This window comes from Lepidochelys olivacea, assembly GCF_965140295.1.
Source record: "Lepidochelys olivacea isolate rLepOli2 genome assembly, chromosome: 14".
Classification (NCBI taxonomy): Eukaryota; Metazoa; Chordata; order Testudines; family Cheloniidae; genus Lepidochelys; species Lepidochelys olivacea.
Genome location: NC_140424.1, coordinates 26011409 through 26033542, shown reverse-complemented (window position 1 = coordinate 26033542; position 22134 = coordinate 26011409). Strand labels below are relative to the sequence as shown.

The window sequence follows — 22134 nt, the reverse complement described above, 5'->3', positions numbered from 1 at the left end:
CTGCACCAGCTAGCTCCAAGCCTTCTTAAAGTAGGGATTGCATGCACCTTCCACCCCTCTGAGCCTGCTGCAGGAAGACTTGCTGTGTCAGGCAGGCTCTCAGCCTGCATTTCTACTGGCAGGAGTTGAGGCTGGCTAGAGACCACACTCTTGAATTGTGTGGCCATGGATGATTTCTCAAATAATAAGGTATTAATTTCCAGACACAAGCTGTGATCAGTTGGAGCTAAGGCTGAGAGCACATATTACTAATTTAGGGCAAAACCCCATTACCAGTACGTTGTAATTATTCTAAAACAAAGTGTTATAAACCCAGGAAATACACCATCGGGGTAATTCTTAATAGAAATTCAAAGATGCTGATATGTGGCAAAGCACAGGTAAGGCACCCAAACAACCCAGCTCTGCCCCATAGTGATGTCATGCAATAATCATAGGATTACAATTCAAATGTTTTGGAGCTGGTGGGCCCAGACTAGATTAAGCTGATTTTAAGGACACATTGTGCTTTTTCATATTTTTACTCTGATGCTGCCATTGCAGGGCCTGACAAGAGAATGACTCTAAGCTTTTGAACAGGGGAAGACATTTTTAGTAAGACCGTTTAAAATTTTTGGTTGTTAAGCCCTATTTAATTGAAGCCCCTAACAAGCACTTGGGAGAAAGGCTCTCTTTGTTCAAGATTCAGACACACCTGCCCAGTTTATTGTGAGCTCAGAAAGGTCCCATGCCAGGTGTCTGATTCTGACCTCATATCAGCTTTACGCTCAGCTAACTCCACTTACTCCTGATGTATGCTGGGGTCAATGAGAAGAGACTGAGGCCCTCATTGGCTCATCTGTGGTAGAAAAACCCTTGAAATCCCAGACATTCCACAAGCAGAAAATGGTTGGGAAGAAAAACCTTGCAGGCCGTCTTGGTGTATCACAGAAGGGCACAGAGCACAAAGCCACGTTCTTGTCCATTGTCTGTTACCTTTAAGGCCTGAGATCAATGTACGCTCTCGTGTTGCTTGGTGGGCAAGGGAGGAGCCAGGAACTGAGCAAAGTCTGAACACAGCCTCTGACCCAGGTTTCCAAACCACCCTCCCTCATGCTAGGGGGGGTTCCCTGGAGTCCATGATTCCCAGGTGGGTTAGTGTGCACATCCCAATGCACAGGCCATGACCAGGATGCCTTTTGCAAGTGTGCCTACCATAGGTTGTTTTCCAGCTGGGCAAAGGCCCTAACCCTCCTCGAGCACTCTTCCCCCAGCAACCTTCCAGCCTCCAAACCTCAGCTCTTTCTGACACAGCTGCATTCAAAGACATGGCTATGGAGTTTTTGTAAAGTAGGAAATGTATTTTTTCCACTCTTCCATCATTTAAAAACGGCTGACGAGATTTGTCTTAAACCCCCTTTAAAAAAAACAACAATCTTCAGGCAGGCACCCAGCCCAAAACATTTCAGGCTAGTGTATTGAAAAGTTACAAGCATGAGAAATCAGGGCATGACACTGGACCCTGAACTATAGTGGTGTGACCCGTACAACACTGGGCCTTAAAGGTGCACATTGTGGTTCACCATGAGCAGAATATACCAAGACCAGAACAGTGACAATAACAGGGGCCAAGAAAGGAAACCTCTGCACATGACAGCATGGGAAATCTGCAGGCTTCACTCTGCTCAACAGTGCTCTGCCGAGTTGGCTCAGCATGGGCTGGAATAGCTCAGGTTCTACATGCTGGGTTCTTAGCCGAACCAAGAGTCAAAGAGCTTCCTGCTTCTCACACCACTTCCTGTGTCATTCTAAAGTCAATATTGCCAAAGAGTCTAAGTTCCTGGTGAGCAGAGCCCCTACCACTGGCTCCAGCTCACCCTGAGCACTAACCAGGACACTGAACGCCCTCACTGGGCTGCACACATAACTGGCAGGCCAGTGCAAATAATCCGTGACAATTAGTGACTGAGTGTTATTGAACAAGGAATTTGGGCTGCATGGGACCAGCTCTCAGGGCCACATTCAAGTCAATGGCAAGACTTAGTAGAGCTGGATCAGATCCCTCCATGAATGGGCCAGGATTGTGTACAGATAAGCCTTCTTGGCCTGTCACTGCTGGGATCTGTTGGGTCTCTCGTTTCTCGCCTTCAGATACTTCCTGTATTGGGAGTGATGCTGGCAGGATTGAAAGTGCCTTTTCATTTGGGTGTCTGGAACAGTACCAGCCCCATGCAGAAATACTAACAGAGAGCACGGCTGGGCTGGGCTCCATCCCTCCCGCAGGTGCTATCTGCAGGCTGACAGGGTAGTAGCAGTCCTGACCCTGCATCTGCCTGAGCACTGCAACCTGCATTTTCTAGTCCACAGCTCTCCCGCCATTCCCACTGGCCATTGCCAGGCTCCCCAGGGCTGTTCCAAACCCCAAATTACCGAGTGACAGCGTGGGGTGCTGTGCCGCAGAGCCACTGCTCTGAGTCAGAGAACTCCGTGGGGCTAGGGCATTTGGCTGTGGAAAGTGCCCCTGTATATTTCACTCAGAAAGGGCTGGGGCTCTGAGCGGGCTTTATCCCCTTGGTGAGTCAGCATGGCAGCTTAGTGTGCCAGAGCGAGCAGTCCATGCCCTAACGGCACAGCCTGGGCCAGCCCTTACCAAGACCCCAGGGTGACAAGTTGTTCGTCTCAGGTGAGCCAGAGAGCCAGGAGATGCAGGGGGGAGTGTCTTCAGCATCCTGAAGAGAGGAAACCCCTTGTGTTCACTAACATGAGTCCTGTAGCCTCTGCATCAGAGAACAGCCCCAGCCTGGCTGCTCTCTCTTGGGGCACTGCTGAGCTGCAGTGCAGACACACAGGGCCTGACTCGTCCCTTCCTGGGCCTTGAGGCTGTTTACACCAGTGCAGAGTGAGTGCAAAGCACCACCTTTCTGATTGGGGACCGTTTTACACCCACTTTGCACAAGTCTAAGTAAGTGGAATGACACTCCAGGGAGTGGCAGGGGGCACCAAGGCCCACATGGTACACACAGCATGACCCCTCATCCCCATCATCAGGCATACTCATTGTCCCAGTCCTCCTGGCCACTGCCTGGCACTTCAGGCAGAGGCACAAAACCAACCAGCCAACCAAGCAAATGCCAACCAAGTATCTGTGCACTAACGCCGTGGGGGTGCCTCCCAAGCCCTGACTGATTCAGCATGGATTCACCAAGGGAAGGTCATGCCTGACTAATCTAATCGCCTTCTATGATGAGATTACTGGTTCTGTGGATCAAGGGAAAGCAGTGGATGTATTGTTTCTTGACTTTAGCAAAGCTTTTGACATGGTCTCCCGCAGTATTCTTGTTAGCAAGTTAAAGAAGTATGGGGTGGATGAATGCACTCTAAGGTGGGTAGAAAGTTGGCTAGATTGTCGGGCTCAACGGGTAGTGATCAATGGCTCCATGTCTAGTTGGCAGCCGGTGTCAAGTGGAGTGCCCCAGGGGTCGGTCCTGGGCCGGTTTTGTTCAATATCTTCATAAATGATCTGGAGGATGGTGTGGTTTGCACTCTCAGCAAATTTGCGGATGATACTAAACTGGGAGGAGTGGTAGATACGCTGGAGGGCAGGGATAGGATACAGAGGGACCTAGACAAATTGGAGGATTGGGCCAAAAGAAATCTGATGAGGTTCAATAAGGATAAGTGCAGAGTCCTGCACTTAGGACGAAAGAACCCAATGCACAGCTGCAGACTAGGGACCGAATGGCTAGGCAGCAGTTCTGCGGAAAAGGACCTAGGGGTGACAGTGGACGAGAAGCTGGATATGAGTCAGCAGTGTGCCCTTGTTGCCAAGAAGGCCAATGGCATTTTGGGATGTATAAGTAGGGGCACAGCGAGCAGATCGAGGGACGTGATCGTCCCCCTCTATTCGACATTGGTGAGGCCTCATCTGGAGTACTGTGTCCAGTTTTGGGCCCCACACTACAAGAAGGTTGTGGATAAATTGGAGAGAGTCCAGTGAAGGGCAACAAAAATGATTAGGGGTCTGGAACACATGACTTATGAGGAGAGGCTGAGGGAACTGGGATTGTTTAGTCTGCAGAAGAGAAGAATGAGGGGGGATTTGATAGCTGCTTTCAACTACCTGAGAGGTGGTTCCAAAGAGGATGGTTCTAGACTATTCTCAGTGGTAGAAGAGGACAGGACAAGGAGTAATGGTCTCACGTTGCAGTGGGGGAGGTTTAGATTGGATATTAGGAAAAACTTTTTCACTAGGAGGGTGGTGAAACACTGGAATGCGTTACCTTGGGAGGTGGTATAATCTCCTTCCTTAGAAGTTTTTAAGGTTAGTCTTGACAAAGCCCTGGCTGGGATGATTTAATTGGGGATTGGTCCTGCTTTGAGCAGGGGGTTGGACTAGATGACCTCCTGAGGTCCCTTCCAACCCTGATATTCTATGATTCTATGATTCCTTACCCCAGCTGTCCCCTGGCTGTGCAAAGAAGGAACTGGACTCTGCTTCGAGCAAGTGAGATGAAGGGATGGTAGGAAGAGACTGAACACACTGAGGCTTTCTAGCTCAGGCTGATGGAAGCTGTGCCTTCTTGGTCCTTAGCCATAGGGTAGGATTTGGGTTGTGATGTCTAACATAGGTGGAGGGGATGCTCACTCACAGACGGGTGACTGAACATGTTAGCCTCTTACCTAGGCAATTTAATGGGAGACATTTCTGGGAGGAGATTACAGTTTCCTTTCTCCTCTTAGACCTGGTGAGGAGAATATATGTGCTGCTGATTGGGGTTGCTTGCAGTGAAAATAATATGGGCTAACTTAGGTTCTGTTATGACTCTTAACTTTGTATTGGTAATTTCCTGCCGGACTCATATCTAAGTACTGCACTATATGTATCAATGTCCTTATCAATCTGTGCTGTACACACACGTGCGATACAAGACGTGCTTCTCTCATGACCTACCTTTTATCGCCTCTTTCACAGCTGAGTCAACAGGAATAATATTCTTCTCCACCAGCTCCAAAGGACCTGGTCTGAGAGCAATTTTTTCATTGAGATCATCTGCAAGTCGGGCTCTTTTCAGCTTCATCTGAGTAGCTTGAATGGACCCCTCTGCAGCTGAGTCTAAAAGGCCAAAATTGAAAGCATCAGTTCCAGGTCCCGCTGAACCTGTGCTCTAGCTACAGAACGCTCAGTGATAATGAGATTCTCCTTCTGGGATCACAGTCAAAACAAAACACATTTCAGGTTAGAGCAGTAAACACAGAGAGATCAGTTCCAGTATTCTGAGCCTGGAACACTGGCTGTTAGACTGCTCCCTAGACATAGGACTGTGTGTGGGATGGATTGTGGGTCTCCACATGGTTCTCAATGGTTCCCAGGTCAGAATTCTCAGTTATCAAGTAAAAGATTTTTCCCCCTAGATTCCAGCTGTGCAAATTCAGCCTGGGACCCTAGAGTTATGCTGGGTTCTGTCTGATCAATAAACAGTCTGCAATGAAACTTAGTTAAAAATTGTGTGGGTGATGTAGGAGCAGAATAGTCTCCAGCTCCTCTCCCCGAGCTGGACTGGCTCTGCCTGCTAATGGGAGCAGACTCCAGCTCCTTGGATGCTGAAATATTAGAGCGTGTGTAGAAAGAACCATAAAAATGATTCAAAGGCTGGAGAGAATCATGCTGTAGAGGGAGAGATGTACAGAGCTCAGTCTGTTCAGTTTATCAGAAAGAAGATTGAAAGTAACTTGATTACAGTGGAGAAGTACCTTCGTGGGTACTACGAAAACGCTGGATACTAAAGGGCTCTCATTCTAGGAGAGAAAAGTGAAATAGCCACAAACGGCTGAAGCTTTAGCCAGACAAATTGAAACTGGAAATAAGGCACAAATTGTTAACAGGGAGGGTGATTAATCATAGGAACAAAATCCCAAGGGAAGTGGTGGATTCTCCATCTCTTGCTGTCTTCAAATCCAGACTGGATGCCTTTCTGGAAGGCACAAATTATGCTTTAGTCAAACACAAATTGTTGGCTTAACACAGGGGTAACAGGGTAAAATGTAATGGCCTGTGTTATGCAGGAGGTCAGAGTAGATGATATAATGGTCCCTTCTGGCCTTAAACTCTATGAAACAATGACTCTCCGAGTCCTCTCCCAGAGCTAGATGGGCTCTGGAAAGTTAACAGGAAAAAACGGCAGAATTTACTGGTCTATCCTAAGGCTCCATTGATAAATGGTTTATAAAGAGTTGGTAAATGATTACTAGAGGTTTTAATAAGTGGTTAATCAATTGTTTTTCTAGATTGTCACCAAGTCCAACATGTCAACAGATTGCTTATCACCATGATGCTAACACCTTCTATGAATGTGTTTAGAACCAGCCCTAAACACATATTACTAATGTCTGCAACATGCATCTATTGAACACTTACTAAGCCTTTACAAACCATTTATAAATGGACCCTTAATATAAAGTGTGACCAACCTGCAGTAGCCAGTAAAGTCAGGGGACATCTCTGGACCTGAAGGTACCACCGCACACCCTTATGGTTCCAAATACAACTACTCTTTGAAGAAATTTGGGCTATGGAAAACGCAAGCCTCAGAGTCTCAGTAGTGTGATGTATAGCCAGTTACAGATCTGATGGGACATATGAATTCATGCTACCCTGTGAGTGGCCATTCACCCCTGTCATCCCCATTTGTCCTTATGAAAGTCTCTTAGCAGCTGTTCTGCTCTGCAAAGCTTCTACTCTCCCAGATTAATTCAGATTAAGGTAGGTTGTGAACTGACTCCCAGGAGCTGTTCCAGAATAACTCGATGTGTAGCCAAGCCCTTTGTTTCCCCATTTGTAAAATGGGCATAATGTGAGCGATCTTGGAGGTATATGGCTGGACAGCTGTGGCAGAGGGAGGCCAGTGTTATACAATAGCTCTGTGGCAAAGCCAGAACTAGAACCCAGGTGTTCTGGTCCCCCATGCAGGTGGTATCCCTCGCACCTCCCTCACAGAACGGCAGCTGCCTAGTCAGGAGAGCACATGGAACTTCCTGTCGCTGTTTGTCCTCACTTTATAATCCCAGCTGACACGAAGAGCAGATGGTGCCTCCTGCATACCAGTCACTGGTTAACTGAAGCTTGCACCGTTTTCAGGTGACTGCACTAATTAACCAGCCAGCATCTACCTCCTACTCAACAGCTGCCCCAAACCAGAGTGCCAGAATTATGGGATGTGACTCACGCTCCTGGCAAACTCAGGCTAACACCCCAGATAGGAGGCTGCAATGGAACGTGAGGGCGATTCACTAAAGCCTGGCACCTGTGACTGGGAACTGGGGGCCTCCGTTACTCCAGCACATGGGGAAGGGATTAGCCTCCACTTCTTCCCATGCAGGGAGCAAGGGCCTAACAATTCTGGCCATAACAAATGCCTCTTCACTCTCAGGGTGAAGGAGAGCCTAGGAGCATGCCTGCTCCCTCCTTCCTCCTGGCCCCATGGGAGCCCTTCTGTGAGGGCTCCATAGGGCCTGGTCTCTGTGGGAGGAGAAGGGGCAGGGTTGGAGTGTCTCTGGAGTGAGACTAGTTTCCTAGTGCTTCAGGAACAGCGCCTTGGGCTCCCGCAAGATCCTTGCTGGCATGGAGGCTGTTGTGAAAGGTGAGGAGGACGTGGTACAATGCCTCTCTGTGGATGGCTGTGGGCTCCAGCAGAGCTCCAGAGAGCCGTGGCCTTTCTTCAGGGATGAGGAGGGCAAAGCTCAACCACAGGAGTGAACAGCTGGAGACTCAGAGAGTTCAAACACACCAGGTGTCCTGCACCCAACTAGGACATGGGGAGGACATGGCTGGCTTGTGCCAACCTTGACCCCTGGCGGAGCTGTTTAATCTGTTCCCTTGGCTGCCGGGGCAACAGTTCAGCATTCACCCTTCTCTCTCCGAGCCCTGTGCTATGGGGCAGATAGGGAACAGATGTGTCCAGAATGGAACAGTATTTGGGAGGCTGTAGGGGGCTGTGAAAAGAGGCTTCCTGATAATTAGGAGGCACCTGTGAAGTACTCAAGAAGGGCCATGAAAGAAGGGAGAGATGAGTTCGCTGTCAGCACAAAGTGTGTACTCGCTGCCCAGTCACAGAATACTCCAGCATTTCAACCTGTCATCCAGCTGATGCTCTGGCAGCATTGGCTGAACTGGCCCAGCGCTGACCCGAGAGCCTAGCTGCCCTGACTGCTCCGTGTGTTTGCGACATGTTGTTCCTGTGTGTTACGGCTCTGTGTGAGATCTCCAGCACTCCCTGCTCTGCCAAGAAAGTCAGGAGTTCTGTTTCCAGCCAGAGCAGTGAGTGCTCCCCTCCAACCTTTCAGGGCTCACTTGGAGTCTGACTGAAGGCTTGAGTCAGGATTTATTGTCTGCAGAGCAGTCTGCCTGCCCTATTGGGACACTAGCTATGTTGAAAGAGGAAGCAGTGTCAGAAATCGGCCCGAGCCCAAGACTTGGGGAATGTGCTTGGAGGACACCACAGACTGATTGCAAAAGTGATCAAAGGAAATACTTTTTCCATACAAAATACAATTAGACTGTGGAACTCGCTGCCACAGGATATCATCAAGGCCAATAAATTAGGTAATTGGACATTTACATGGATAACTGGACTATCCAGAATTACCGGAGTTAACGCTAAAACATTTAGGTAGGAATATTACATGTCCTTTGTCACAGTTTAAGTCAATCTCTGACTATTGGGGGTTAGGATTTGAACTTCATGGGAAGCAGATTATTCCACATCAATTTCTGGGTTCTTACACTTTAAGAGCATAAGAACAGCCATACTGGGTCAGACCAAAGGTCCATCTATTCCAGTATCTGTCTTCTGAGAGTGGCCAATGCCAGGTGCTTCAGAGGGAATGAACAGAACAGGTAATCATCATGTTGCCCATTCCCAGCTTCTGGCAAACAGAGGCTAGGGACACCATCCCTGCCCATCCTGGCTAATAGCCACTGATGGACCTAACCATGAATTTATCTAGTTCTTTTTTTAACCCTGTTATAATCTTGGCCTTCGCAACATCCTCTGGCAAAGAGTTCCACAGACTGACTGTGCGTTGTTTGAAAAAATACTTTCTTTTGTTTGTTTTAAACCCTCCGCCTATTAATTTCAATTGGTGACTCCCAGTTCTTGTGTTATGAGAAAGAGTTAATAACACTTCCTTATTTACTTTCTCCATACGTCATGATTTTATAGATCTCTATCATATCCCCCCTTAGTCATCTCTTTTCCAAGCTGAAAAGTCCCAGTCTTATTAATCTCTCCTCATACGAAAGCTGTTTTATAGCCCTAATAATTTTTGTTGCCCTTTTCTGAACCTTTTCCAATTCCAGCGTATCTTTTTTGAGATGGGGAGATTTGCATGCAGTATTCAAGATGTGGGCATACCATGGATTTATACAGAGGCAATATGATATTTTCTGTCTTATTATCTATCCCTTTCTTAATGATTCCCAGCATTCTGTTCACTTTTTTGACCGCCGCTGCACATGGAGTGGATGTTTTCAGAGAACTATCCACAGTGACTCCAAGATCTTTTTGTTGATTGGCAACAGCTAATTTAGACCCCTTCCTTTTGTATGTATAGTTAGGATTATGTTTTCCAATGTGCATTATTTTGCATTTATCAACATTGAATTTCATCTGCCTTTTTGTTGCCCAGCCACCCAGTTCTGTGAGATTCCTTTGTAACTCGTTGCAGTCTGCTTTGGACTTAACTATCTTGAGTACTTTTGTATCATCTGCAAATTTTGCCAGCTCACTGTTTACCTCTTTTTCCAGATCATTTATGAATAAAGCTACGTTTTAGTCATGGGTATTTTTAGTGAAAGTCACGGACAGGTCACGGGCAGTAAATAAAAATTCATGGCACATGACCTGTCCATGACTATCACTAAAAATTCCAGTGAACAAAACTTGAGGGAGGGGCTGCTCGGGGGCCCTGTGGGTGCTGGGGGAGGACGGCCCAGCTACTTTGGTGAGGGGGCTGGGGTGGCATGCGGCCCAGGACCCCTGCTGGTGCTGGCGGGGAGGGGGGGGAAGGTGTCAGAAAATGTTATCTCTGCATCCTGTCCAGAGGTGACATGTACCCAGTCAATATGGGGATAGCTGAAATCCGCCATTATTGCTGAGTTTTTAATTTTTATAGCCTCTCTAATCTCCCTGAGCATTTTACAGTCACTATCACCATCCTATTCAGGTGGTCAAAAGTATATCCCTGCCGCTATATTCCTATTATTCCAGCATGGAATTACTATCCATAGAGATTCTATGGTACAGTTTGGTTCATTTAAGATTATTACTTCATTTGACTCTACGCTTTCTTTCACATATAGGCCACTCCCCCACCAGCATGACCTATTCCAATATATTTTGTACTCTGGTATTACTGTGTCCCATTGATTATCCCCATTCCACCAAGTTTCTGTAATGCCTATTACATCAATATCCTCATTTAATATGAGGCACTCTAATTCACCCATCTTATTATTTAGGCTTCTAACATTTGTATATAAGCACTTAAAAATTGTCACTTTTTAACTGGTTTCAGAGTAGTAGCCGTGTTAGTCTGTAGCTGCAAAAAGAAAAGGAGTACTTGTGGCACCTTAGAGACTAACAAATTTATTTGAGCATAAGTTTTCGTGAGCTACAGCTCACTTCAACTCACGAAAGCTTATGCTCAAATAAATTTGTTAGTCTCTAAGGTGCCACAAGTACTCCTGTTCTTTTCACTTTTTAACGTCTGCCATCACGTGATCTAATTGAACGGGACTCTTTTTCATTTGACTGTATCTCATCAGATCCTCTCATCAGATCATGTGACTGTTTCTCATCAGATCAGTATTTCCATTAGTAGATCCTCCGCTAAGGGATGTCTCTGTCTAAACGATGTGCTCGTCCGCACCTGTTGGCTTCCCCCAGCCCTTAGTTTAAAAACTGCTCTATGACCTTTTTAATGTTAAGTGCCAGCAATCTGGTTCCATTTTGGTTTAGGTGGAGCCCATCCTTCCTGTATAGGTTCCCCCTTTCCCAAAAGTTTCCCCAGTTCCTAATCAATCTAAATCTTTCCTCCCTACACCATTGTGTCTCATCCACGCATTGAGACCCAGCAGTTCTGCCTGTCTAACTGGTCCTGTGCGTGGAACTGGAAGCATTTCAGAGAATGCTACCATGGAGGTCCTGGATTTCAATCTCTTACCTCGCAGCCTAATTTGGCCTCCAGGACCTTTCTCCTATCCCTCCCTATGTCACTGGTGCCTACATGTACCATGACCACCGGCTCCTCCCCAGCACTATACATAAGTCTATCTGGATGTCTTGAGAGATCCGCAACCTTCACACCCGGTAGGCAAGTCACCGTGCGGTTCTCCCAGTTATCACAAAATGAGCTAACTTTGTTTCTAATGATTGAATCCTTCCAATGGACCAGGTGCCAGCTACTGTCAAACACAGGATGCTGAGCTAGATGGACCTCAGGATTTGATCCAGTCTGTCAATGCCTATTTAAGGATGATGAGGGCTGCACTGGGCACAACATGAAATACCTTGTGCTACAAGCCCCTTACATACTCTAATTGCCATCAAGATCTGGGGCAAAGTAACCCTAAAAGTGTGTCTTGCAGAGAAACAGGAAAGCAACAGAAGATTTGGGGCCACAAGAGAGATGAAGGTTTGGAGAAATCTAAAAATATGTGAGGAACAGCTCACCCAGCCTTACCTTGTAAAATGTGCATATTGACCAGGTCTGATTGCTCAGGCCTGCTTCTGATCTTGTGCTTTAGGTAATCCTCAGTCTGCAGGACAGAAATACAGAGAATGTTAGATCACCAGCTCCAGCTAGTAAATTACATAGTGCCGGCTCTTTCTGCTCAGCTATTGGAATTGTTCGTGTTTTCGTAGGAAGAGGGAATAACTGCTTTTCTCCACTGAGTGAGCTGTTAAGTGGTACCTTATTCACTCAAGCACTAGCCAACACTTGGACAGGAGATGCCCAATGAGACAAAGTGATGCTCCTGGAATCAATGTTGACAATTCAGCAGATGGCCCTTGTAAGGTCTGTCCTTTTAAGCCTCCAGAGAGCTGCACCTCAAGACCCCCAGTACTGCTGGTGCCCAGGCTGTTCTGACAGTATGTGAAGTCTGCTGGAGCCCTGTTCACCGCGTGTGATGACTATTCACCAGTGCGTGCCTGGATCTACCCCCACAAGACAGCACAGCATGTTTCTTTTGGGGTTGGTGCTGAATCAACACCCCAGCATGGTGCGAGAGGATGCTACGCTGCTGGAAATAGATTCATAGATTCATAGATACTAAGGTCAGAAGGGACCATTATGATCAACTAGTCTGACCTCCTGCACAACGCAGGCCACAGAATTTCACCCAGCCAGCTTTTGGATGAGATGTAAAACTAGGAGCCTGACCCTCTGTACCAATTCTCTGACACCGTTTGCAAGAGAGAGGTATATTGGCTATTCCAGTGCTGATAATGACACTCTGCCTTTCTAAGTCCCCCACAGTTTCCAGGGTACTTTGCACTTCCTGATGTAAGCTGCTAGGTCCTGTTGCTCTGCATTTAACTGCTGAATTCCACTTTGTGAAATGGCTGAGAAAGTCATGCCCTCATCTTAGATACAAGGGTGATAAATGCCTTAGAAATAGATAGACAAGGTAGGTGAGGCAACATCTGTTACTGGACCAAGTCCTGCTTCACCTACCTTGTCTCTCTCTCATATCTTGGGACCAACATGGCTACAACAACACTTAGAAATAGACATGTAGATAGATACTGATATACAGTGAGACCTTCACTAAGGACAGCACTTAGTAAACAAACATCTTGTTTGCTCAAGTGACAAATTAGTATTATTATTGGAATGCCCAGAAAATGCCAGATCCTTTCTAAATAGAGAAGAAATGATGCCTGCCCAATGAGCTATCAATATAAAGGCAAATGAAAAGGGTACAGCAAACACACGGGTATATTAGCAAACACACATCTACTCACACACATGCTTAATTGTATTATTACAGTAGGAAATATAAATTATACTCAAGTTAGCTCTTCAGCTTGTCATTGTCATTCAATTGACTTTCAGATGTAGCCAATAGAGTTCTATCTGACAATTAGTTAAAGGCCATTCCACTACTCAACAGAGTTTGCCAACTACACATGTCTGGATATCAGTGAAAGAAACTTACAAGCAAAAGCAGGCGAGCTAAAATGTCCAGCATTGCAAGAGGATTGTGATGTAAGTGGCATTTCTGTTTAACAGGGGGGAAAGACAATAATCAATGGGATACTATAATACCTGATTATAAACTATACAGGAAGGAATGATTAGGTCAGAGAGATGGGGGAGTCCCACTATCTTAAAGATTCCATGGAACCTAGTGAGATACCAGTTCTGAGTAGAGAGGACCACACAGTTGAATCGGTAGAGATCCAAGTCCCAAATGATAGGATTACAAATATATGAGTGAAATGATACTCCCAGTCTCCAGTTAAAGAAAATGCTATCGAATGCACAGTGCTGAGGGTGACCAAAGTAAAATCTACATCTATAAAAGGAGTTATAATGGGTATCTCTTAGAACCTGCATAAAAACTGATCAAATGTCACTTCAGACCAGATTTTCAAAGGTATTTAGGTGCCTAAAGATGCAGATAGGTGCCAGGTGGGATTGTCAAAAGCAACTAAGCAGGTTAGATGCCTAGCTCCCTTTAAAGTCAAGGACAGTTAGATACCTACTCTCTTTTGAAATTCCTACTAGGTGCTTATCGGCATCTTTGGACACCTAAATAACTTTGAAAATCTGGCCTTTCAGATCCACATGTAGAGAAGCAACTTCTTGTCACCCTAGTGAGAGAACACAAGAGGAGGGACTATGCTAAATTGAGGCCTAAGTAACATAGAGGTAGGTTCCAGAAGCAGCTATAGTTGAGTTGCCAAGTGATAGTGACTATAATATAATTAAATTCAACACCATTGAGGGAGGATTAGAAACAGTCTAAAAGGCAGAAATCAGTCCATAGGAAGAAAGAGTCAATTTGCAATATAGCAAAAGGTAAACAGTGAGATGCCACAAAGTTCTGTGCTAGGATGGTGTTATTTCAGGTACTTATTAGTACACTGAAAAAACTGGGGAGCAGTGATGTGGAAAAATCTTCAGATGGCACAGTGTTATTTAGGTCAGTTAAGATTAGAGCAGGCTGTGAGAAACTTCAGAGGGACTTAACCATGCTCGGTGACTGGGTAGCAAGAATGCAGATGAAATTCAGTGTTGACAAAGACAGCGTAATGCACATTGGAAAGAAGAATTTACGCTGATTCTACACCCTATTAAGTTCTAAATTAATTGTAACCACTCAGGGAAAACATCTTGGTGTCACTGTGGGCAGCTTAATGATATCTTCTCAGTGTGCAGAGATGGTCAAAAAATGCAATCATAACATTAAGAAACATAAGAAATGGGATGGAGAAAACATTGAACAGAATTATGCAATTCTATAAATACATGATAGGTCCTCTCCTGGAATCATGTATTAAGTTCTGGTCACTCCATCTAACAACATATCTAGCAAAAAGAGAGATGTTCAGAGACAGGCAATGAGAATGATGAGAGGTATGGAAATACTTTCTTATCAGGTGAGAGTGAAAAGAACAGGACTGTTTAGTTTAGAGGGGAGATAAAAAGAGGTCATATGAGCTAGTGAGTGGTATAGAGAATGAATGGTGTCTCATAACACAAGAACAAGGGGAGGCCAGTAAATTCAAAACTAACAAAAGGAAATGTTTTTCTACATAATGCATTGTTAACCTGTGGAACTCCTTGAAACAAGAAATTGTGACAGATATGGCAATTTCTTGCAATATCCTTGAAAAATCTTATTGAATTAAGTTTAAGTATCTTGGAGTCCATTGTATTAAAAATTCCCAGTTTATGTATTATTGTGGAATTTTATGTAACGCCTTTAGAGGGGAGACATGGCCAATGTAAACCCTGGGAAGTGTTATAAGCTTCAAAGGACTATCTGAAACAATGTGCCAGACAAGAATGAACTTTCAGGACAAGCATAAATTAAGTGCATTTCCCAGGAAATCTCTTGGGGGAGTGCAAATGGAGAATGGAGTGGAGAATGCAAATGTACCACACCCTAGTTATGCAAAAATCCAGCCTTTTGAAGCTATGCCCTGTGGAAAGAATTATTATCTGCTAATTACCTGTTCCTGGAATTTAAGGTTCAAAGGCCAAAACTGTGTAATGGAGAGATGCATAGGTGTGCTTGTTCTGGGCTAACAGCTGTTTTGACCTAATAACCACAGAAAACTCTTGTTAGTGTTTGAACTACTGACTCCTACCAGAGCCCTTCTTGGAGTGGGCGTGACCTCTGATAAACTTACTAGCATGTGTGTAGGGTTTTTTTTTGTTTTCTCTATAATGCTTTCATCTTAGGAAGAAATGTGCTTGCTTAGAAAGGGCTGTACGGTGACTTTTAACTGGGGCAATTATGCTGTTTATAGCCTCTGAGAAAAGAAAGCAAAGCTGGCCTGCCTAGGCCACCTGACTTGCTGGGGAACTCATGATGAAGGCAGTGGAAAACCCCCAGTTGGGAGGGAGAGAGATGTGGGTCTCTGCCCAGGAGAAGTGATGGCTGAGGAGCTGGGAGCCTAAAAGTGGGTGTCTGTGGTGGGCCAGAGAGGGGCAATACAGGTGCAGATATTGCTGACTGCAAGAGCTTCCAAAAGAGGATTCCAAAACGGAAGAGGCATTATATGAGTAATGAGAACTCCCAGTTACATTACATTGGAGAAATGTAACTGTGGTACCCACGTAATGACATAATACTTCAAAGATCTGACTAACCATATTACCTCCCCATGATTTCTCCCATGCTACCTGTGATGCATGGAGGAATCCCTTAGTCAAATTGTATAAATCCATCACCAAGTCCCTCCTCAAAACTTACCTCTTCCATAATGGATGCAATAAACTGCAAGCTGATCACAGCTAGACAGGTGCCAATTTGAGTTTACTGCTTCTGACTGGCTAAGAATTTGGAACATCCTATTAGTTTTGCCATTCTGTCTCCCCCATTCCCCACCTGTGATTTGTGTTAACCTCCTGTTATGCCTTCATGCTTCAGAGCACAAACTGTCTGATGTTAGGAAGAAACTTCCCCTGTGTAATTTATTCCATAATTGTCCTTCCTCTGAAGCATCGAATACTGGCCACTGTGAGAGAAAACATATCAGACTAGATGGGTGGTAGATCCAATCCTGTACAGCATTCCTATGTATCCATGTTTCCCTGGTGCCTTGATTTGTTTAAGTGGTGTCACTATACACACATCCCATGAAGTGAGCTGTAGCTCATGAAAGCTTATGCTCAAATAAATTGGTTAGTCTCTAAGGTGCCACAAGTACTCCTTTTCTTTTCACTATACACACAGCGTGTAGTGACACAGTGACACCACTTAAACTGTGTCTATAGTTCTGTGAGATCCTGTGCTCTGAAAGACCTTTGGAATAACGTATCTGGAGGTGCTGGGTTAATTTAATTAAATTAATTTCACATTATAGGCTACCAAACAGCCATCAGATAGTTTCCTGACTCAAGCGAGACTCGAATCACTAACATAGAGGTCTGTCAACAACCCCTTGCACCATCTAGTCCACTGTGTATTAACTTTAACATTTATTGTAGTTCTGGCTCTTCTTAGCCCTTCCTGGTTCTAAGTAGGAGGAGAAGTGGCCCAGGGGCACAAAGGCAGGAGATGCTGTTATTATGATGTGTTTAGCATCAGGGGAAGCAGAAAATATTGGGACACACAAAAGAACCCGTTATTATCAGATTTCTAGACCAGGTTTGTAGAGCATGGAATTTGGAGAAGATTCAGATAAGCAAGCAAAATGTCATTGGCTGCTTATCTGAAAGGACCCAGCAATCCTTCTGAAATTCACTGGTTACTGCCCTAAACAAAGGGCACCCCTATAAACAGGAGTATATTTTTGTCATGCATGGTGCTCTTTAGCATGCTCTGAGAACAAAGACATTTTTGGGCATCTCACTCATAATCCTTTGCTCTTCCCCCAGGCAAGCAGCCAATGGAAGCCTTTGAACGGCGAGACAGAGAGACATTAATGTATACTTGAACAATCAAATATACGATACTTCAAGGATACTTTAAATTGCTTGAAATTTCCTAAACATACTCATTTTTCATAGGGGTGTTTTGTGTCTTACATTAGTCATTTATGATTGCAGGAGACAAAGGGCAAGTACCTAGAATATGTTAGTTCACAAGAATACTCCCAAATGTTTCAAGTTAACTCCTTCACATAAACTGCCTGTACAACTAGCTGCAAACAAATCTCTCATAGAGTAACTGAATGAATTACTATATTCCATTAGAAATCACGGAGAGCCAATCATGTAAAACAAGGTATTTCCCTCTTAAGATAGCCATGCTACTATTATTGCTCTGTATGCATCATGAACCAACTATTAATAAATACGATATGGGGAAAGAAATGAGGATGAAAAAAACCATACTCAAAGACCAAATGAGAAAATTGGGATAGTTTTGGATTAGCTAATCTTGGATTGATGCAATGGAATCAATGCAATGTACTTGATATATCAGCAGATCAGAGGTTTGTTGTCTATTAGCACTGCAGGGTATCTTATTCCTTGCTGCATGTATTTTTCTAACCTGTTGTCTTGGACTGTGTGCTTTCTGAACTGGGCCCCAGGCAAACAGGATAGCTATGTGAACCCTGGAGACCCTCTAGGGTATGTTTACACTTTGAGCTGTGGGTGTGATTGCCAGCTGGAGGAGACACTCGCACTAGCTCTGATTGAACTAGCATGCTAAAAATAGTGTAGTCATGGCAGCATGCATGGTGGGAGGGGCTACCCACCCGGAGTTCATGCCTATGGTCTCGGGTGGCATGGCTTGCCCCTCCTGTGGCTCATGCCACCGCTGCTGCTCTCTATTTTTAGTACACTACCTTGTTCTGAGCTAGTGCAAGTATGTCTTCTTGAGCTGTGACTCACCCCCCTGCTCGAGATGTGGCCATACCCTAGGTTTAGCTGGGGCTGGCCACTGTGTAATGTAGGGAGTTTGGAAAGCTGACATGGTTCCCCCAAAAGTGATCTAGCCACAGGCATTTTCAGACTTTTCCGGAAATGGCCACTTATCTTATCTCTGCCATTAGCAGTATTGAGAGGTGCCTGAGTTGGGCTAGATAGCTGGTGCCAGTGTGAGCAGAGCACATTCCCGGTACCTCCTGGGAGGTACTTAACTGCCTGAGAGGCTTTGCAATATCCCAGCGGACCCTGGGGCATGCTGCAAAGCCAAAGGTCAGGCTTTTGCTATGTGATGACAAGTATGACTTGCTTGGGGACTACTCACTGCAGATGACAAAGGGCATTTCAATTCCGCCCTGGACACTTGTTTAGGGCTCCATTCTGCGAGTTCAGTGGCTGAATCAGAAGCCAGGAGGGCTGTTCATCTACTGGAAGGCATGAACCTGCCCCATAGATCACTGTCAGCCCTTGTACGAATGCAGGATTCTGATCCCCTTCCTCAGGTGTAAGAGTCTTCCTGATCTCGCTGATGCATCTTTCCTCTACCCCTCAGAGCTCTCTGAGTCACCCTGTGGACCTCTGTTCTTTACTCCACAGATCTCTGTGATCCACCCCACAGAACACTCCTCCACCCCGGGGATCTCTGTGATCCACCCCACAGAGCTCTCCTCCCCACTGGGGATCTCTGTGATCCACCCCACTGAGCTCTCCTCTACCCTGGAATCTCTGTGATCCACCCCACAGAACTCTCCTGCATCTTGGGGAGCTCTACGATTCACCCCACTGAGCTCTCCTCCACCCTGGGATCTCTATGAGCCATCCCACAGAGCGCTCCTCCACCCTGGAATCTCTGTGATCCACTCCACTGAGCTCTTCTCCAACCTAGGGATCTCTGTGATTCACCCCAGAGAGCTCTTTTCCCCACTGGGATCTCTGTGATCTACCCCACTGAGCTCTCCTCTACCCTGGGGATCACTATGATTCAGGGCTGTCAACTCTTTGGGTTTACCCTGCAGGCGTTTTGGGGGGCTCCTGAGATCCCCTCCTGTTGCCCCATTCCTGGGGTGAACTTCCCCATGGGAGGTGCTGCCGCTGCTGATGGGCATCTTCCTCCCACAGCTCATGGAGCAGACAGAGCTCTTTGGGATGGGGTGGGGATCCTCCCCAGCTGGCTCTGCAGGGCCTCTTCTACAGCTGCCAGCATTGCCTGCAAAGGGGGAGGGTGCTTGAGTAAAGAAACTCCCTCCTGGGCCCAGCACACCTGCGAGAAGGGACTCCTCTCTGTCCTTTCTCCTATCTCCTCAATGCCCCTCCCCCTGTATAGGGCTACATGGAGCCCAGCACTAAAGAAGTGCAGAGCAGGGACTGCCTATTACTTTATTTATAGAGTGCTCTGTGTGTAGATTAATGCATTGGGGGTTTCCAGTATAACTACCTGAGCGTTCAAAAATCATGAGATTTAAATTCTGTCACCAAGAAATCACCTTTTTTTTTTCACTGTTGGGCGAAGCTGGCTGTTCCTAGTTTGTGTGGGATCATTGCAAGGCCAAATTCATGCTTCAACCAGCTCTAAGGGGGGTGGTCCACTACTAGGGCTACCAACTTTCTAATCGCAAAAACTGAACACCCTTGCCCCGCCCCTTCCCCGAGGCCCTGCCCCCGCTCACTCCATCCCCCCTCACTCCCTTGCTCGCTCTCCCGCACCCTCACTCACTTTCACTGGGCTGGGGCAGGGGGATGGGGTGCAGGAGGGGGTGAGGGCTCTTGTTGGGGGTGTGGGCTCTGGAGTGGGGCTGGGCATAAGGGGTTTGGGGTGCAGGAGGGGGCTCCGGTCAGAGGACGAGGGGTTTGGAGTGCAGGAGTGGGTATGGGGTGAGGGCTCCGGGAGGGAGTTTGTGTGTGGGAGGGGGCTCGGAGCTGGGGCAGGAGGTTGGGGTGCGGGGTCTGGGTGGGAGTTAGGGTGCAGGAGGGGGTTCTGACCTGGGGCAGGGGGTTCGGGTTTCAGGGTGCAGGCTCCGGCCAGGTGGCGCTTATTTCAGGCGGGTCTCAGAAGTGGTCGGATTGCCTGGCTCCTAGACGAAGGCACCAGGGGCTCTGTACGCTGCCCATACCCACAGGCGACCCCCGCACCCCACAACTCCCATTGACTGTGGTTGCTGGCTAATGGGAGCTGTGGAGCCGGCGCTCAGGGCAGGGCACTGGGGCCCTGGCCACCCGTGGAGATGCCCTGTCCACCCGTGCGCCTAGGTGCTGCACATGCCGGCCACTGCCGGGAGCTGCGTGGAGCCAGGGAGCCTGCCTTAGCCCCGCTGCGCTGCCAACCACACTTTTAGTGGCCAGGGTCCCTTTTCGACTAGGCTTTCTGGTAAAAAACCAGATGCCTGACAACCCTATCCACTACCCCTTCCCAAGCTGCCACTCCATCCCCCTCCGTCCCCTCCCTAGCTGGACATTATAGCTGGCTGCCTCACTTGAATTCTCCCTCCATAGTTTCACCATAGTTTGCTGGCCCCCACATTTATTTGCCAGACATATTTCCCTGCTTGTCTCCTAAATCTTCTACCCATCACATCCCTTGCACCCCCCACCTCCCCCCCACTTTCCTCCCAACCCCATCAGTATGCCTCATGCCCCTCCTATCCCCCACAATCCCCTCATTCTCTTGTTTCCCACATTCCACCCACACCCACTTGGTGTATCTTACGCTTTCCACATTTCCCTACACATCCCTCAGTCTGCCTCCTGCCCCCCACATTCCCTTGCCCCCAATCATGCCCCCACAGCCTGCCTCCTGCCCCCCACATTCCTCTGCCCCCTAATCCTGCCCCCACATTCCCCTGCCCCCTCAGCCTCCCTTCTGCCCCCACATTCCGCTGCCCCCTCATCCTGCCTCCTGCCCCCACATTTACCTGCCCCCTCAGCCTGCCTCCTGCTCCCATATTCACCTGCCCCCTCATCTGGCCTCCCCTCCCCACTTTCCCCTGCCCCCTAATCCTGCCTCCACATTCCCCTGCCCCCTCATCCTGCCTCCTGCCCCCATATTCCCCTGCCCCAATCATGCCCCCACATTCTCCTGCCCCCCTCAGCCTGCTTCCCGCCCCCACATTCCCCTGCTCCCTAATCCTGCCTCCACAGCCTGCCTCCTGACCCCACATTCTCCTGCCCCCTAATCCTGCCCCCACATTCCCCTACCCCCTCAGCCTGCCTCCTGCCCCCACATTCCCCTGCCCCTCACAGTCCCCTGCCTAACACTGCCCCCACATCCCCCTGCCCCCTCAGCCTGCCTCCTGCCCCCCACATTCCCCTGCCTCCTAAACCTGCCCCCACATTCCCCTGCCCCCTCAGCCTGCCTCCCGCCCCCACATTCCCCTGCTCATGCGACCCATGCTTTCAGCAGGCAACGTCACTGTTTGCACTGGTGGAGTTTGTTACAGGGTTTAAGTGAAGTAAATGCCAGTGGTACAAATAGCAGATGTCCACACTATTTGTTGCACTGGTGTAAGTACATTGATGGCAGTAGCGGTCCAGGCCAGGCCTGATTCAATTCATGCAAATGTCTGCAAACGAAAGGTAGACTGTTGGGTGTTCTGTCTGAAGTTCCACACTGGGGGTGCCTGTGATCTTCCTCAGGGATCTCTCTCTTCCACTCTGGAAGATCTCTACGATCCACATCTTGTTTCTCTCTACCCCCTGGATCTCTCCTGCATTTGATATAGTCTGCACTCATTTCACATGGGCAATATGCAGCTGAGGTCCACATCGCAGACAGGAAAGAAGACACTTGCTGTAAATTAAGCTGTGTTAATGTCAGTGGAAGCAGGATATTAGGCTCAACGATTATAATGTTGCTTTTATGCAAACTCCCTGCCTGTCTCCAGCAGCCTGCCCAGACTTGGAGGATAATACACAAATTCATTCATTCACATGTGTGCAAGAAGTTACCTTGGCTCTCTCCAGGTTTTTCCTTTGTTCATGGAATGCAGATGGGCATTTCAGTGCTGCAATACGAAACACAGAGGCACAAATCAGCACAAGGGAGGGAGC

The 22134-nt window shown here is 47.2% G+C and overlaps 1 protein-coding gene across 4 annotated transcripts in view; it reads right to left on the bottom strand.

The window, feature by feature from the left end:
* Window positions 1–22134, bottom strand: part of MYOCD (myocardin) — a 230232-nt gene that overhangs the window by 31391 nt on the left and 176707 nt on the right. For all 4 annotated transcript variants that reach the window (XM_084647508.1, XM_084647509.1, XM_084647511.1 and 1 more), the window contains exons 3-5: window positions 22033–22088; window positions 11719–11794; window positions 4931–5092 (exon numbers count right to left, since the gene is read on the bottom strand). In XM_084647508.1, coding sequence (XP_084503634.1) covers window positions 4931–5092; window positions 11719–11794; window positions 22033–22088 — 294 coding nt within the window. The remainder of the gene's footprint in view (window positions 1–4930; window positions 5093–11718; window positions 11795–22032; window positions 22089–22134) is intronic.